Here is a 19,071-nt window from a genome sequence, read left to right as displayed (position 1 = left end):
ATCAGCAAAAGAGGTATCTACTACGATAGTCACGCAGTAGAAATATAGTGATAAATACTGCAAAGTCAGTCATGTTAATTTTAACTTGAAACTTAAATCTTTTAACTGTTCTTAAATCTTAGTAGATCTACTAGTACATTTTTCTCAAATTTATTTTCTTGAAATATCTGGCTCATCTGGACGCATACAGCTTTAAAGACCTACACTCACATTTGGAGGAAAAGTACATATCTATATTTTCCCAGAAGTTAAAAATCTGACTATATAATAAGTTGAAATGCTTTAGGCACCATTTTTTACAAGCTTGTGTCGATAGAACTAAATATGTTGCAATGTTTTTATTGTTTTTTTTTGTTTTTTTTTTTTGTTTTTTTAAACACAATCTTCGTTCGCTGGACAGTTTCATAGAAACCATTGTTGACCTTACGGTACTCGAAGTAAATCGTTCGATGTGACTTAAGAAGTCCAAAACTAAACTTGTTTAAATTTCTGTTCATTGTTACATGTACCATCAGTCCAATGAAACCGTTGTTCGTATATTTGTTATAAATGTTATATGATTGCACTAATAAGACTTTCCTATACTAATTACTCGTTTGGGATTTTTAGGTTTTGCAACGGTCGTGTTAACAATATTTGCTTGTCGTTTGGACGATTTTGCAACAACAGAATGGTACACTGCAAATTCGTCATTAATTCTTGGTGTAAAGTTTTTCCTTGGACTAGATTTTCCTAAGTCATTGTATTTATCGGTATTTGAGTCGGTCTGCTCTTCGGCGCTTGGGCGGGAACGAGCGAAATTCTCGTATGTTCCAGAGTCAATAATCTCTTTATCGCCAACAATTTTTTCAAACCACATTCGATCTGCTTCCGGATCGGAAACGAACTTTTTAGATTTTTTACCGCCATTATCACTGTTCCTAGAACGGTTTGAAAATCCGCCGCTTATGTAGTCAAGAATAGAGACGGGATCTAGTGCCGAATTACTAGAAGGACCAATGTTTTCAAGCGGAATTCTCGGAACCCTACTGTCTATTGATGATGCAGCAGACGGCACGCGTTCGGGTATTTCTGTTATTTCAACCTTGCTTACTGCTGATAGTATTTCTTCTGGTTCGTCAGGTGAAGGTATTGGTAGCTCCTCGGGCTCTACGTTTTCATTTTCTTCATCTGTGTCCTGTGAAACTATTTCAGATTCAAATTTCACGTTTTTTGGTTCATTTTGTAAACGAGATATTTTTCTTTCAGGTTGCTTCAGAATTGGAAGTTTATATGTATACATATTTCTTTCTCGAAATGTTTTTAATTTCTTTTCTCGCTTCATTGATGGTTTGACATTTCCTATATCTTCTGTCATTGTACCTGCATTCTTCTTCCTAATAACAGAATCGAATTCAAACCCCGGATCATCAGTTGAACTGTCCTCGTCAAAATCATCCGAATAATCACCAAACTCTTTTGACGCATGCGTATTCCTGTTTTCCTCTGTTGGTTTGTCAATAACCTCGTACACATCACTTTCGATTTTTTCAATTTTATTTAAAGAAGCACGCCGTCTTTTATCCACTAAATTAGGAAATATAACTTTAAGATTTTGGCTAAATCTCGTCGACAAATCCGCTTGCACAGCAACGCTCACCTTTTCGACCGGATTCGGCTGTACACGGTACGGAATATCCGGAAGTGACGTCAGCTGCGACCGAAACGCTCCTCGATTTAGTTTTTGAAAATTCCATAGTTTCTGTCTTTGCAGCAGATTCGAGTCCTTAGGGTTATCTATAAGAACTTTTTTATATCTCGACCAACTTCTTTCCGGTGGTTCTTTTGCGGCTAGACTCACGTGAATTCCTGATCGAAGTGGCGGGAAAGTGACTTTTTGCATCTTGTGTATTCCCACCTCATACTTGACGTTGAATTCCATTCTTGTGACTTTTAACCGTTAGATCTACTTACAAATCAAATTTTCATTTTAAAGTCATTCATATCGGCAATACGTAGAATTGCATTTTATTTGTCTGTCGGGAACCAATAATCTACCCTATATAGATTTCATCCATTATATATTCCCAGTTCATACATTCATTTCTGAACATAGGAATGAAAGTTCATATAGGAATTCTTCTAAAATGTTCTTGCTATTTTGAAACATACGAATAACGCTGTATTCGTACAAACATTGACTTGTTACACCTCTGTATTCGTTTTCTGTAACGTCTCAAGTTGGTATTTGATAGACCTTCGGGATCCTGAAATATAATAGCAAATGTACTATGGTTTGGAGACCTTTTAGAGTTAAATAGTATATCCATACATACACAGTGCGTTAACTGGAGTGCAGGTGTTAGTTACTCGCACTCCAGGGCATGCTAGTTGATTAGTTCATTTTTTTCTGGAAGTTACTTTATATTGTGACGACAGGGAAAGTGATAACAGTGGAAAAGTCATATTCATTGGTTACTTTTTTCTGATTGTGATGACAGGGATGACTATAATAGAAAAGAGAAAGAACATCAAAACACTCGGCAATCTGATTTATTCGTACAAATAAGATAGCATCGTGTTTCGGTGTTCTTTCTATTGCTTAATACTTCTGAGTGACATCACTGCAATTTAAAAATTCAACGAATTTGGAAAACGATACGACATCATATGGTTCGTTTTTGCTAAAATATGATTTGCAGTTGTATGATTCGTAATGTATTTTTATCACATATAATAAATTAATCCTCAAATATACACACTATCATAAGCTTCTTCGATTTTATTAATCAAACAAAGCATGTCGTTGCAATAATCATTTGAAAATCGTTTTATTAATAATCGAAGATTGTGTCAATATCAAGTATCTATTTTATTGAGAACGGATTTAGATTAGTATATCAAAAAAATCAGTTTTCTAAACATTAGACGCACACTGATTATATATAAAAGTACTTTTTACTAATATAAACGGAATACTGTATTTTACATCAATGAGATATATTGCATATCATTCACTTCAGTATTTGGTATTGTTTTGCTTCGTCATATGAAATAAGTGGGTGATAATTTTGGCTATTTTATGGGTATGGAATAAATCTTACATAAAAACTATTTTTATTATGTTGTTGTGAGCAAATAAAATCAGTTCATTTCTTAGCTTTACGTGAGACATAACGCATTCTATTAAATATATCCCGTATTCTCACTTGTCTTTAACATAACGGTATATGATAATTGAGCACTTATCAAATTGTTAATGAAGAACAGGTAGATAATTTTCATGCCGCCGAAGGTTAACCGCCTTGTGTGTCCGTCTGTCAGTAAATCCGTCCGAAATCGTTTTCGGATAATAACTTTGTTATTATGTTATGAATTTTCTTTAAACACAAATGCTCATCCCGTGAGACAGTGTGGAACGCGAAAGATACAGGTGTGTAGCCCAGTCTGGATCCATGCTGGTCGCAAACCCATTATGTTGGTTTTGTCGTGACGCGGCTCATTAATGTCAACAGCATAATTTTAACATGAGACAGTTTGTTGGGCACAAGATCCAGATCTGTAGCACAAAGGTCAATGTTACATAAAGGTCAAAGGTCAAAAAATGGACTAATTTTGTGTTCGGTCTATAACTTTGACATTGATTGATTTTGAAGTAATAAAGCCCAATTTGGAGTATTCGTCGGGTATAAGCGATATTTATACGCAGAATTTACCATCTTGATTTAGCTTAAGAGAATCTTGAGCTGTCTTGAAGTATAAATTTTACACACATTGCCTATTTTATACATGTATAATTTGAAGTAACTTTGTTTTACTCTAAATAAATTGTTCTTAATTCATATTAATGCTATTATTCCAATAGCATAATAGCAACGGTTATACCAGAAACTAGACAAATACATGTAATTCATTTTATTTCTTACCACTTTAAATAGGTTTGACAACTTTACCAATCTTGTTTTGTAAGTGAAATTCGGCGTTCAGCGGAAGACTGGCATTTGAACAGATGTGTGACATTTGATATAAGCAACTTCAAATCAGAAGTATGAACAACTGAACAGACATCTGACTACTTTTGTTTTTTCAAAAAACAGATTTTTTGTATAATAACAGAAGTTTGACATTTGAGCTTAAGTATAACATTTTACCAGAAGTTTGACATTCAAGCTGAAGTATAACATTTTAATAGATGTTGAACAGGATAAACAGATTTATGATATTTTAACAAAGGTTAGACATTTAAACAGAAGTATGACTTTTAAACAAAGGTTTGACATTTGAACAGAAGTATGACTTTTAAACAAAGGTTAGACATTTAAACAGAAGTATGACTTTCAAACAAAGGTAAGACATTTAGTATGACTTTTAAACAAAGGTTAGACATTTAAACAGAAGTATGAATTTTAAACAAATGTTAGGCATTTGAACAGAAGTATAACATTTAAACAAAGGTTTGACATTTGAACAGAAGTATGACTTTTAAACAATGATTTGACATTTAAACAGAAGTATGACTTTTAAACAAAGGTTTGACATTTAAACAGAAGTATGATTTTAAAACAAAGGTTTTACATTTGAACCGAAGTATGACTTTTAAACAAAGGTTTGACATTTGAACCGAAGTATGACTTTTAAACAAAGGTTTGACACTTGAACCGAAGTATGACTTTTAAACAAAGGTTAGACATTTGAACCGAAGTATGACTTTTAAACAAAGGTTTGACATTTGAACAGAAGTATGACTTTTAAACAAAGGTTTGACATTTGAACAGAAATATGACTTTTAAATAATGATTTGACATTTAAACAGAAGTATGACTTTTAACAAAGGTTTGACATTTGAACCGAAGTATGACTTTTAAACAAAGGTTTGACATTTGAACCGAAGTATGACTTTTAAAAAAAGGTTTGACATTTGAACAGAAGTATGACTTTTAAACAAAGGTTTGACATTTGAACAGAAGTATGACTTTTAAACAAAGGTTTGACATTTGAACCGAAGTATGACTTTTAAACAAAGGTTTGACATTTGAACAGAAGTATGACTTTTAAACAAAGTGTGACATTTGGACAGAAATGGAACATTTTTAAATTAACTGAAATGTGACATTTAAACAAGATTGTGGCATTTAAACAGACGTGTGACCACCAAACAATAGTTCGACATTCAAGCAGAAGTAAGAGATTTTTACAGAAATATTACATTTAAACAGACGTATGAGGTTTAAATAGAAATAAGAGGTTTAAACAGATATATGACATTTTAACAAAAGTGTGACATTTAAACAGAAGTATGACATTTAAAGAGAAACTTTGGCAGAAGTATGACATTCAAGCAGAAATATGTCATTTTTGCATAAGTGTGACATTTATAATGATGTAAGACATTTTACCAGAAGTACGAATAGAAGTCGTCTTATGTTTGAACAGAAGTAAAACATTTAAACAGAAATATGGCATTTTAACGAGTGTGACATATTTACAGAAATCTGACATCGAAATAGAAATTTGACATTGAAATGGAGGTTTGGGAAGTAATGAAGTTGAAAATCATTTCTCTAAAGATATATCAGAAATCTGACAACCAAAAAATGTAAAATTTTTAAATTTCTCACAGCATTAGAATGCGAGGAACTTTAAACGTAATACATAGGAACCAGTTGTAAGCAATGAGCACAAACCTGTCGCGATGTGCCTTTAATGAATACAGTACAATATTTTGGTATGAGGTATTTTTTTCTCTCAATTAAAGTTACAATAATTTAAAGAAATTGTATTAATATTACTACCGGTTTAACAATATAACAAGGCAAAAATAGCCTCTTATATACAACACTTGCAATTTCAGACAATTATAAACATTACCGTTACAATTACTTATATTTTATCGTCACGGTGTATTTTTCAAGTATGCAGAAAAGGGTAAGGGTGTAATTATCTAAAAAAATTATTGCATACGCATAATATCAAGTTTTAGATGATTAGGTTAAAAAAAATAATATAAGCCGCGTCACGACATAACCAACATAATGGGTTTGCGACCAGCATGGATCCAGACCAGCCTGCTGTTCGCTATCAGTTTCTCTACTTGTTATAGGGTCTCTAAGCGTACAGCATGGACCCTGATCAGATTTTGCGGATGCGCAGGCTGGTCTGGATCCATGCTGGTCGCAAACCTATTATGTTGGTTTTGTCGTGACGCGGCTCAAATATGTTTTCAATAAGGACAAACACTTGTAAAATTACAGTGACTTTTGAGAAATTAGTTTTTAATACTTCGAATTAAAACAAGTTTTGATAATTTACTGAATAGAAATTTGATATTAAAAACAGCTAGATTATATGTCAAATATATGTAAAATATTTGTACATGTACGAATATGGATTAGAGACTATCTATTTTCTATAAACATGTATTTAAGGGTTTTGCAGCGGCTTATTCCTGTTCGATATGGAATTAAGAATATATCTGGAGAAGATATAGATTACAGTTTATATTCTATACAATATTTCATGTTTACAAATGTATCAATATAAAACTAATTTAGTTTCCGAAAATGTCGATTGTGGCAATAGAAAAACATTTTAAAAAGCCGATCAAAAAACTTAATATGTAGCACAATTATTAGAATAGATTCTGTATTCAGTGCTGAATTTCCGTTATTTGATGATACATTTGAGTGTAATACAATATAGTAAAATGTTTATTTAAGACCAATTATTCAAAAATAACGATGAACGTAAACGATATAAATATTATGTACAATAAAGCACGGGGAAAGAAATTAGCGTTTGAATCGATTTATAAATAATTTTGCATGATATCATCATATAAGCTTAATTTGATTGAAAATATTTTTATATAAAAAAATGAAATATTCCATGATATTATTAAATACATATTTTTTTAAAACTTGAACGGTTATATATAAAGCACGTGTAACTCACCTATGGGTGAAACAGTATTTTATAAATTCCTAATCTTCATGCAGTAAATCCAAATATGTCATCTATATATATGTCAAATATCTATAAACTTTCTTTTTTTTTCTTCTTAAATTTTAATTTGACATGGGAGGCTTTTAAATATTGACTGACGTCTTACACATTAGCATTTCGCGGATTAAACCTTTAATTCTTGAGCCGTGCTTATCATAACCCTTTCGCGAAAATACGTGACTATTTCGTTATACGCCAAAAAGCTGATAAAATGTAACGTTTGCCAAATAATTTTCTTCCAGGGTAAACTAGCTTAAATATTTACTATTTCACATAGCACTGAAACATTTAAAAGATCAAAGATTTGCGTTGATAAATTATACACAATTCAAACAGCAATAGGTCACAGTATTCGTCAATAGAGTGCCATTCGGACAAAAGGGTACAGTTTTAAGATAGTCGTTAAAGATTTTAACAGTGTATCGGTTCAACTTTAAAACTAACAAATAAACCTATGGTACTATATCATGCAATGTTTTTAACATTAAATGTATATGGTTATGTAAGGGGTTATTATAATGTTATGAATTGTATCAAATTTGAATCAAATTGTTCGCAATATTGTTCACATGTAACAAAGTACCGGTTAATTTTAAACAACGAATATCGGCCTTAATAGATTAACCTCTCTTTGTGTTTGTCACACGAAAATAAAAATAATTTAAAATGTATGGTATCTAAATTTTTGCAACGGTTTATTATTGTTATTTTATTTTTATTAAAATCGAACGAATACTGAGTCAATTTATTTTTAAAAAAGAGGATACAAGTACCTATCAACTTCTCCGCATATAAATCGGTGGAATGGCGTCGCATTCGGAACCATTCGCTTATAAACGTAAATCATCTCGGAAACAATACGGATCGAAAGTAGTTCTGCTATATACGCCATCCGTAGGCTTTTTTTGTATGTTATGACTGATTCTAGATTACAAAATTGATGAAACTAAATAAAGAAAGATGACAAAATTGATGAAACTAAATAAAGAAATCCCTTAACTGCGTAAGTTAATTAGACCAAAATCCGTATCATGAATTACGTTCATCGTTATTTTTGAATAATTGGTCTTAATTTGTTTTTTCTTACTATTGTATTTGTTCGCAATAAAATAATCCGAAGTCTGGCGTTTTTATTTATTTATTTTTTATTAATTAATTAATTAATCAATAAATAAAAAAATAAATAAATAAAAACTAATTTATTTATTTATTTATTTCATTTGTTAATTTTCTTTTTTCCTGCAAACTCCTATGAAATGCAAATTTGGCTGTATGCAATATAGTAACATTCGGTCACGGTGATTCTATTAACACAACTGTAGCAGTGGTGAAAGTCAATGCTATTTTAGGCAAGAATAAATTAAAGTAGGCCTGTGTCCAGAATCATGAAAAAAACATATATTTTAATCAAATAAACTGCTGGGTACGAAGATTTGTCTTTTGCACCAGCATGTTTGGACCGATTAGTATTTTCATAAAACCGCGTATTTTTAGAGACAGAAATACCTTCGCAGAAGTGTGTACAAGTCGCTTTAAAATCAGAAGAGAATTAAAACAAGTCTGGTTGCCGTATTATCTTAATCAAAATAGATTAGCAAATTAAATACCTTACTGATAATATGCATGCAATTACTAAGATTTTTTTTACATTTAATATTAGCATATATATTAAACTGTCAGTGGATTTTAAACTTATTTAGCACCGATTTGGCAAAATAACACTAGGATAAAGGTAATTATAAGCTGTAACTAATTTTAACGATTTAAATTTTATACCACATAAGTATTTTATGTTGAAAGGTAGACAAAGCATTTTCATTTTATGTAACACATTCAATGTGTCATTCGCATACCCTCGTAAACTTTGAAAAGTCAAAGAATTAACCTTGCGTTTTTATTTTAGGGTGACCTACATGTAGGGCCGTCCAAATAGCTATTTGCTCAAATAGCTATTTGCTCGAATCCCTGGGTGAATTTTTGAAATATTGATATTGACATTCCTTTAATGATTCTGGCATCAAAAGATTTTATGTTCCACCTAAATAAATATAAAATCTTGACTTAAACGCTGATGAACCTATATAAAAATATAAATTTTTTGGACATTTCAGTAATAATTCGATAATGTGCGAGTAAAATGTACGTACTAAAGTAAGAATTTACTAAAAAAAGAAACATTCGTTGATCTTTCTGTTTTTTTTTGTTTCGATGGATAGTAGTAGCGAAAATATTCCGTTGTACGGTTTAAAATGAAAGAGCATACATACAAAACATTTGAAATTATTAGTTATTACTATTAGTTGTGCCAGATTTTCAAAAGACCCAAACGAGGTTCTATAATTGATGCCCGATTTAAACAAAATAAAAGTGAAAGGCGGGGTACTTGCAAAATGTTTGATTAAAAGGTAATAAAAACTGGGCTTTCTGATTGAATAAAGCTTAGACCAGTCTGGGAAATGATACAAGTTATGGCTGGGAAATGATACAAGTTATGGCTCGGAAATGATTAAGTTGTGGCTGGGAAATGATACAAGTTATGGCTCGGAAATGATTAAGTTGTGGCTGGGAAATGATACAAGTTGGCGGTAATTGCTACACGTTATGGGTGGGAAATGATACAAGTTATTGCTGGGAAATGATACAAGTTAAAACTGGGAAATGGTACAAGTTTGGGCTGGGAAATGATACAAGTTAAAACTGGGAAATGGTACAAGTTTAGGCTGGGAAATGATACAAGTTAAGGCTTGTAAATGATACAAGTTAAGGCTGGAAAATGATATAAGCTGTTGCTGGGAAATGAAACAAGTTAAGACTGGGAAATAACACAAGTTTAGGCTGGGAAATGATACAAGTTATGGCTGGGAAATGATGCACGTTAAGGCTGAGAAATGATAAAAGTAAAGATTGGGAAATGATAAAAGTTATTGCTGGGAAATGATACAAGTTAAGGCTGGGAAATGATACAAGTTAAGGCTAGGAAATGATACAAGTTATTGCTGGGAATGATACCAGGTAAGATTGGGAAATGGTACAAGTTTAGGGAAATGATACAAGTTAAGGCTGGTAAATGATACAAATTAAGACTGGGAAATGATGCAAGTTATGGCTGGTAAATGATGCACATTAAGGCTGGGAAATGATAAAAGTTAATGCTGGGAAATGATACAAGTTATGGCTGGGGAATTATGCACGTTAAGGCTGGGAAATGACAAAAGTTATTGCTGGGAAATGATACAAGTTTAGACTTGAAAATGATACAAGTTAAGGCTGGGAAATGATAAAAGTTATTGCTGGGAAATGATACAAGTTTAGACTGGGAAATGATACAAGTTATGGCTAGGGAATGATACAAGTTAAAGCTGGTAAATGATACAGGTTAAGACTGGGAAATGATGCAAGTTATGGCTGGGAAATGATTCACGTTAAGGCTGGGAAATTATAAAAGTTATTGCTGGGAAATGATACAAGTTTAGACTGGGAAATGATACAAGTTAAGACTGGGAAATTATAAAAGTTATTGCTGGGAAATGATACAAGTTTAGACTGGGAAATGATACAAGTTAAGGCTGGGAAATGATAAAAGTTATTGCAGGGACACGATAAAAGTTAAGACTGGGAAATGATACAAGTTAAGGCTGGGAAATGATAAAAATGATACAAGTTATGGCTGGGAAATGATACAGGTTATGGCGGGGAAATGATGCACGTTAAGGCTGGGAAATGATACAAGTCAAGGCTGAATTAAAAGTTCAAGAACATCACACACAATAGCGAAAGTAATAATGACGCAAAATATAAAAGTGATGATGAGAAAAACATAAAATGTCTTAGTAAGTGATCAAAGTGATTGATATAAATCATATCTCATTGATTTGTATTATATAATCTAAAAAGCTTTCATAACCCATGTGCCACGTGACTTGTTAAATAACAGGAATCGCTCTTACCTAATTATTTCGATTTCTATCTAAACTGTAATAGCTAAAGACAGGCAAATGTATCGATAAAAATCATTGAAGTAGTAGTTACAATTATTAGATACTGTGAGAAAGAAGAAGATATTTCGTTAGATATATCTATGTATATACTTACATAGTTATTACCAAAAACGGGACATTAATCCTCGACTACTTAACACTCTTTACACTCTTTTAACTTGATAATATGTATGTTTAAATTTACATTTAAACTTTGAAAATATTTGTAAAGGCTGCGTTTTAAAGTTTAATCAGAGGATTACGGGGGTTAGAGAGGAACAAAGCGTATCTTATATATGCAATAATTTATAGATAACTGTTAAGATACAAAGTGCGTGTTTTACTTATTATCTGTACATAAACACTTAAAATGTCCGTAGTCCATTTCTTGAATTGACTTGTCCAACTTTCAAGCTTGATAAAATCATTCATCATTTTTAGCGTGCATTTTCAAAATATGAACTGACTGGATTGCGAGCAGTGGTTTCATTTTACTTTGCTTGGTGTGTTTAATTATATTTTGTTTTAACTGTTTCATTATAAATATACTTCTCAAGCAAAATACAATCGAACTGATAAAGGGAAGTAAATTTGAAACTCTAACGAAAGATTTAATGGAACATCTCATGAAAAATATGGCGGGACTTCTAAGCAAAGTATTATGAAACCTCAACCAATCAAAAGCAATGACACGTTGATTTGGTTTCTTTTGAGATTGTTACTGGTATGAGATTACTAGTAGTTGGTCCTCAAAATGGCGCATGGCGACTCGGTAATGAGCCAATCGACATTCAAACTATTTTTAGCTTTTGTTCTAATGTTCATTATGCATACACGTCCTCTTCCGACCCTCTTGTAAAATAAGTAAAGAATATTGGCATACGATTGTTTGCGCCATAATTGTCAACGATATATCGACATCCTTCATTGGATCAAGAAGATTAATTAGCAGTAGTTTTTCTTCTTCTTTGCAGATTAATGAAAGTGGTAGTGCGCTAAAAGACATGGAGTTTATATCTTGAAAAAAAAAAACAAAGAGAGGTTCAAGTCAAGGCACGGTCTACATTTCGACATATGTATACAAAAATAGGCCAGACATTGCCGACCTGAAAAGCTTCAAAGAATGCGACATTACATCAATAATCAAAACCGTTCAGTTATATGGAAGTATATTAATAATAAATTCTACTAAGGGATGACTGGATAACCTCCCTTGATGATTCAGGTAACACTATTTCAAATAGATTTGAAAGGCCCTGTGTCATACACTGGAAAAAATATTAACATGTGGCGCTTCTATACCAATGACACATGTCCTATTCACTCCAAGCAGTGCGAAAGCCTCATTCCCAACATGGTACTTCTATCTATTGGTAAATTTTAAAATCCGGGAACAAAGTGATCCCTCGGAAGCATTAATCACAACAAAATTACAAGAGAATTACATGAGGGATAATGACTATATACGTGTAACATCCCTCACGCCCCCTAGCACCAGCTTGAGCGGTACTCAATTCTCAACACTTAATAGTGCTTTCCATCAATTATCCCGAAGGACCATAACAATATAACAACACTGAAGTGAAGTACGGGGCAACTTTTACAGCTGCCACCTGCTGTTGTAAAGTATAAAAATCCGGGAACAAAGTGATCTTTCGGAAGCATTAATCACAACAAAAGAGAATACAAGAGAATGGCAGACTCGGTTTGATTGAGTCTGTACATGAGGAATAATGATACCTCACGCCCCCTAGCACCGGCTTGAGCATTAATCACAACAAAAGAGAATACAAGAGAATTGCAGACTCGGTTTGATTGAGTCTGTACATGAGGAATAATGATACCTCACCCCCCTAGCACCGGCTTGAGCATTAATCACAACAAAAGAGAATACAAGAGAATTGCAGACTCGGTTTGATTGAGTCTGTACATGAGGAATAATGATACCTCACCCCCCTAGCACCGGCTTGAGCATTAATCACAACAAAAGAGAATACAAGAGAATTGCAGACTCGGTTTGATTGAGTCTGTACATGAGGAATAATGATACCTCACGCCCTCTAGCACCGGCTTGAGCGGTAGCTTGTAATAACGAAATGATAAAAATATTATACAGCTATCTTTTAAAAAAAAAAAGCCCCATCAGTGTATTTCAAATAGATCTAAAATGTATTTGAAACACCCGAATAATTAAATAAAGAAAATAAAAATGAAATATTGATTCAGTTCTGACTGGGATATACGATATCGTATGTCCCAGGTTCTGACTCCAACCTGATATAAACTATAGTCTGTCCCATTAAAAATGGAAATGAACTTTTGCCTGGTATGAATTAACAAAACGACGTTGAATAAAAAGTAAAACATTTTTGTAAACTAAAAAAAAGTCACCCTCGAGATTTTTCAGGATTTTACTCTAAAGTGTCTACTTTTCTTGTGAAAGCAAATTTTGATTTCTCTATGGAAAATCTCTGTTGTTTATTTTCCGTAGCCATTGCCGAAGTACTCTTCATTTGAAGATGAACGGGAGAAAGCACGTGTCATGTTTCTAATATATACATGAGGTTCTCGGGGTCGTTTCATGATTATTTTACAAAGCTGGATCTACAAGATGTAACGGTTTAGTTGCAATGCATGATGGAAAACTTTAAAAAATGAAAAATTAGCAACAAGAACACCGAGTCACATGGATTAGATCTAGAAATTGCACTTACTTTTAAGCTGAATAGAATCCGATGAACTTTATAAACGTCACGACAAATTCGCATATGAAGATTCCTTCATTGCCAGTTTCTATCCAGTTCCGTAGATCCCACTTTTTGACTTCAAAAATCCTTAATGACATGAGTCATGACTCCTACACTTTTGATGATCCAGATTTTTTAAACTGATAATCCGTCTCATTATTAAAACATTCTTCAATTTGTGGAGTTATCTGGGTTAGCAAATGAAATATGTAAATGAAACACATCATAATTCAGCATGTTCCAAATCCATAATTCAAGAACGGCCCATAAATTTTAGTTGTCTACATCACAATGCTTATCATGGATTCCTGACGAAAAAAAAACTTTATTACGTCAACAACAATTGACGAAATATATGACGTAACAAAAATGCCTCGCGCTTTTTATGGATGATTACAGTTGCGGCATTGACAGAGGGCGGTTAGGCATATGTAACCTCAAACAGATAATTTTAAGCGTTGAGATAAATTTGTCTTGATGGCATTTAAAATAATTTTTGTAAACCCAGATTTTGCAAATTCCACGTTCAATTCATATATTAATAATATAAAACTTTTGATAGATTTCTAACATTTAAAAATAATTTTAAACACACTTAAAATGACATATGAATCTTCAACAGTACAATACTTCTTTCATTAACTTCATATAAAATTCGTTTTGATTTTATGCTTTTGAACATTTTTTATATTTCTCAGAAATAGTTTCCTTACATATTTATCGTTATTCAAGACTTCTGTAAATCTTACTCTTTTAGCTACAAAATATACAATACGTGGTATTTTTCTCCTGCGAAAAATATGCTAGATTTTAGATCTATTGTTTTTGTAACACACTGAATATTTTCAAATTTTAGGAAGGCTAAAATTATTGAGAACGTCACTCGATGTTTCTCTTTGACTCGATCTACCCTTCATATAAACAAAATAATTATTTAGTGTCCAGCTTTATTTGTCATCCAATGAAAACGCTGTATTTCTTAAAAATTATGTGTGTTAATTTTCATAGAAGAAAAAAAGTCGATACTATATTGAAATCCGTTCATAGTCGCCTTCTATTTTTCATAGTACCGCGTAGTGACGTAATCAAGGGCCAAATAAAGCTTGACACTAAATATGTTAGTGTTCATCTTTAGCTGTTCTACAGAAATTAGAAACATTCTCCTGTCGCTATAGCTCCCGTCGAAGTTTCTAATTCTGTAGAACAGCACGGATGAACACTAACATATACATGTAACATTTTGTGTCTACAAAAAACCACTTATTGTCGCTTATTGAACACTCCAATTCAAACCTTCTCTTAATAATATCAAATTACTGCCGGTATTTCTGGACATTTTGTTGAATTGCGAGACGGAAAGTTAAACATGTATTTACGAGCTTAAAGTGAATAGGCCTACGTTTGATTGCTTAAACTAGAAAGCATGATATTATATTCTTATAATTTACATTTTCCCCGAACGCGAGTCTGTGTTCTCCCGTTAGCGACGGAGTTAGTTAAAGTAGACACTGTGGTAACAAGCAAACCAATGCTGAACGTATAGTGAATCAGTTTTCTTAATATTTTTTTGTCAGATTTGCATGATAATGTAGTATTTGTTGGCGTTTTCTTGTGAAAGTTGAAACCTACGGAAAGTTTTAGCGCACGAACATCGCACCCGAAATAAGAAGGGTAACATATTTTTGTATCCCATCGAACGTGGTCAATTTATTAATTTTTGAATAGACGTGATGCACACTAATGGACAGAATTCAGACAACTACAGAATTATTTAAATTAAACATTGATTAGCGAGAACCATTTAATAGTCTTCTAGCTTCCCGCTCCCCTTCGACGCGTTGCGGTATTCAAGATACGCGCTTGATTGGAAAGCTATAATCAAATCACTTTCTTAAAAAAATATGAAATACGACATTATATCATGGTAACTAATTAAATCTTTGTGTGTTAGAATTTATAAACCTTACTGATATTTTCACTTCAAATGATTTTGATTATTTTAAATAATGGTTTGCTAGTAAAATTGCCTTTTTGACTTCAACTTTGTTGTCATTTTTCATTTTAATGATAACCTTTAGCTATTGACCAGTAAGTGAATAAGGATAATATTTTTTTTATAATTACCGAGTATATTTCACGCTAATTGTGAGACGAACCCTAAATGACGTCTTTATGGGCGCCGCCATTTTGAAATGGACGTCACGTCAGGTTACAACGTAAGTCAACGGGAAAAAATATAATTTTAGCATTTTGACAACATTCGTGACTTTATGAAAAAAATGAAAAACATGCCTAGAGATATTGACGTCAGGGTTAACATGACATTAATTTAAATGATTTTACTATTATATTAAATAAAAAATGGAATGTTCAAATTTGATGGGACAGACTATAGCTCTGTTACTTTTCAGCAAACGCAAATCCAATGAACCAAGTCAGCTTAGGTATAATATCGTATTTTATTTTTTATGCATTTGACAAATTTTGCTAGACACAAACTAAGCAAAAACTTCGTCTATCCCCGAGCCCCTGTGTTGTATTGTTTTTATATAGTTGGCGCTTGAAAAGTTTGTGGAAGGGAGAAAACTCTTTAAGATAAAAGTAATTCATTTGATAGATTTACTCCCCTTTGAAATGTCGTTTGGAAACACCGTGGTAAATATTACGTTAAAATTTTGTTAATTACTTCAGTTTTTGATAGAGTATCGCATGTATTTAACAACTTGTAACTGTTTAATATGAAAACTTTTTATTTAAATGCTATTTCAGATATAAAGTTAGAGCATAAATGGGAAAATTCAAATCAGAAATGTCTGCAACATTTTGCAAGAGAAGGGAGGTAATTCAGGAGAACATGTCGTGAGTAACATCTAGTAATATGAATATTTTGGTATCATCCTTTGAATTGTTTTTATTTGTTTTGATATCTTGTTTTTATACTATTAAATGTGAATTAGATCCACAATATGATTATCATCTTCCACATGGGTAAGATATGGCAGATATGGTGGCTGATTTGCGCCATTCGTGTTTTTCGCCGGGTGAGAGTGGTTTCCTCGAACTGATCTTATATGATAAAACAGGTGGCCTAGTGGTTTTGGCGAACTTAATTTTTATAGTGCAAACAATATTTATTGTATAATTGGCACGCCAATTATCATGGTTTATCGCACATTTTCATGCAATTAAGAAAAGACAAGATTTCGAAAATTTTAACCTATTATTTAATATTTTCTTTAGTAGAGTAAAGTACCCATATTTCGACACCTTACGATAAATTTTCGTTACAATTTAACATTTTTATGTATATCCTTATTTCGACACCGCACTCTACAGTATCCGACATTTTCGCGCCCTTTTCAAACACTACTTCTTTAGTAGCATCTAAGGTTTTCCATTTAATAATAGTATAAGCTTTGTCCGTTGAGGGTCCGGTATTTCGACATGGTGATCCTAAATTCGACACCCTAATTAAGGTTTAAGAAATACATTTAAAGTTCAAATAATATACAAATAAAATGAATTCCAACACTATTAATAACACTTTACGAGCCAAACATGATTATGAAAGAATATTGTATTAAAAACACGATCAGTTCATCCCTTAAATTAGTCAAAATGTGCATGACTTGTGTAGATACATTTTTGTATGTCTTACACACATACTTTGATTATAGAGAAAATGTTAATTATTAATCTTTGAAGCGGGGATTTCCAATTGCATTGCGTCAGCAGTGCACATTATGTACCACTGACAGGCTGTATAGCGGAAACATTTCCTGTTTTTTAGATTAGTTCTTAGTTTAAATCATAGGTCTTCTCTGAATACATAATCGGTAGAGTTCATACTCACCATTGATTATATCTCTAATGGCCCAAAGCCAAGCAAGTCTGTCACTTTACTAAGGGAGCCGGTGTAGCGTGTAGCCTACCAGTTTTAAAATAACTAATACCGGCAAATGTTTCTTTTCTGGGTAAATAGTCTCCCAAAAGTGTTTTTCTTCCATACATAATGATCTAAGACTTGTAATCTTTACTTTATAACAGATAAGCGGGTAACATGTACTGTTACAGTCAGCACTCAAACTAGTTGGTGCATTTCCACTAAGCTTTAAAGCTTATCAGTCAGGATGCCAAATATCATTGCTGTTTTTATCTTCTTTGATATTACACCACTTTGAACCATAAAATAGTGTTGATCAACTTGGATGGCGAACATCTGCAATATTTCTTTTCATTAGCCTCCTTGACATGTGTACACAATTAGGCATAAATATGTGATTTAAACTGTAAAACACTAATATACCTATTGCTGAAGTTCATTTAAACCAAATACATTGTATACCTGTTTTTCAGAATAAACAACATCACGAAACATTACCATTACATGTTACTAATGAAATATATTTTTCTACATGAGAATTTATTAGCGGCATCTAATACCTCGAATTTCCTCAATAACAAACATTGTTAACAATGTAACATTTATATACTCTAATTAATACTTATTCGTCCATAGCCAAATACAATATATACGTGCATGGAATGCCATATTTGGTCAGTTTGATTTAAGTTAGTTCTAAATTGGTTTGATTCAGTCACATGTGTCGAAATAACGAACTTCCTTTTAAATTTGGTTCCTAAGTTCGACACTCACGCCTTGGCTGGAAATTTAACTCTAGACAAGCTGTTGATGGTCCAGTTTGAAGAACAACTTCAATAAGCGTGTTTAAAAAGTTGACAATAGCATAACTTGACAAAAAATAAATAGTAGTTTTACTGTTACATAGGTCGACCTCTTACATGTTTCCCTAAGAAGCGACTTTTTAATGTTCGAATTTTCGAGCCACACTTTTGTACTTACCAATGTCCGCGAAATCGGTGCCTATGTGGTCTGAATTTTTTTCATGACGTCATCAAATGAATGATGAACGTAAATTTCGATCAAAATATCAGTTAAAACGCATAATTCTGGGATTTCATGATGTTTGTAAAAAAAGGTGTCGAATTAATGGGTATGTCGAATAAAGGTACTATTGCTCTATACTGTAATAGTAATATTTACATAAAAGCATTACACAATACAAAAGAACAACATCATAGAAATATATACACTATATAAGTAAAACCTGAAAAAACGAATACTGGTTGGGGCTGGGACATAAGATAAGTATCTTATCTTATGTCCCAGGTTGGGGAGATAAACTTCGGCTGGTTGATAAACTCGGCTTTTTATAATTAAATCAAGTTATCGGAATTTTTAATCTTATCAAGCTCACCAATCTCATACTATCGCTGGAATTCGACAATATCTGGAAATTTTGTCAAGTTTGGTAGATCTAAGATATTTAAAAAATAACACAGAC

At 32.4% G+C, this 19,071-nt stretch overlaps 1 protein-coding gene across 1 annotated transcript; it reads right to left on the bottom strand.

The window, feature by feature from the left end:
• LOC132750006 (uncharacterized) lies at window positions 1–11,129 on the bottom strand. Its single transcript, XM_060739956.1, has 2 exons — window positions 11,074–11,129; window positions 1–2,246 (listed from the first exon to the last, which is right to left on the bottom strand). Exon 2 carries the CDS (start codon window positions 1,919–1,921, stop codon window positions 566–568), a length of 1,356 nt encoding a protein of 451 aa, XP_060595939.1. The 5' UTR covers window positions 1,922–2,246; window positions 11,074–11,129; the 3' UTR covers window positions 1–565.
• Between the last annotated feature and the right edge of the window lie 7,942 nt (window positions 11,130–19,071).

This window comes from Ruditapes philippinarum, unplaced genomic scaffold (genome assembly GCF_026571515.1).
Source record: "Ruditapes philippinarum isolate M1 unplaced genomic scaffold, ASM2657151v2 ctg330_1_1_1_1, whole genome shotgun sequence".
NCBI classification, from domain to species: domain Eukaryota; kingdom Metazoa; phylum Mollusca; class Bivalvia; order Venerida; family Veneridae; genus Ruditapes; species Ruditapes philippinarum.
This window is presented reverse-complemented; position numbering and strand designations above follow the sequence as displayed.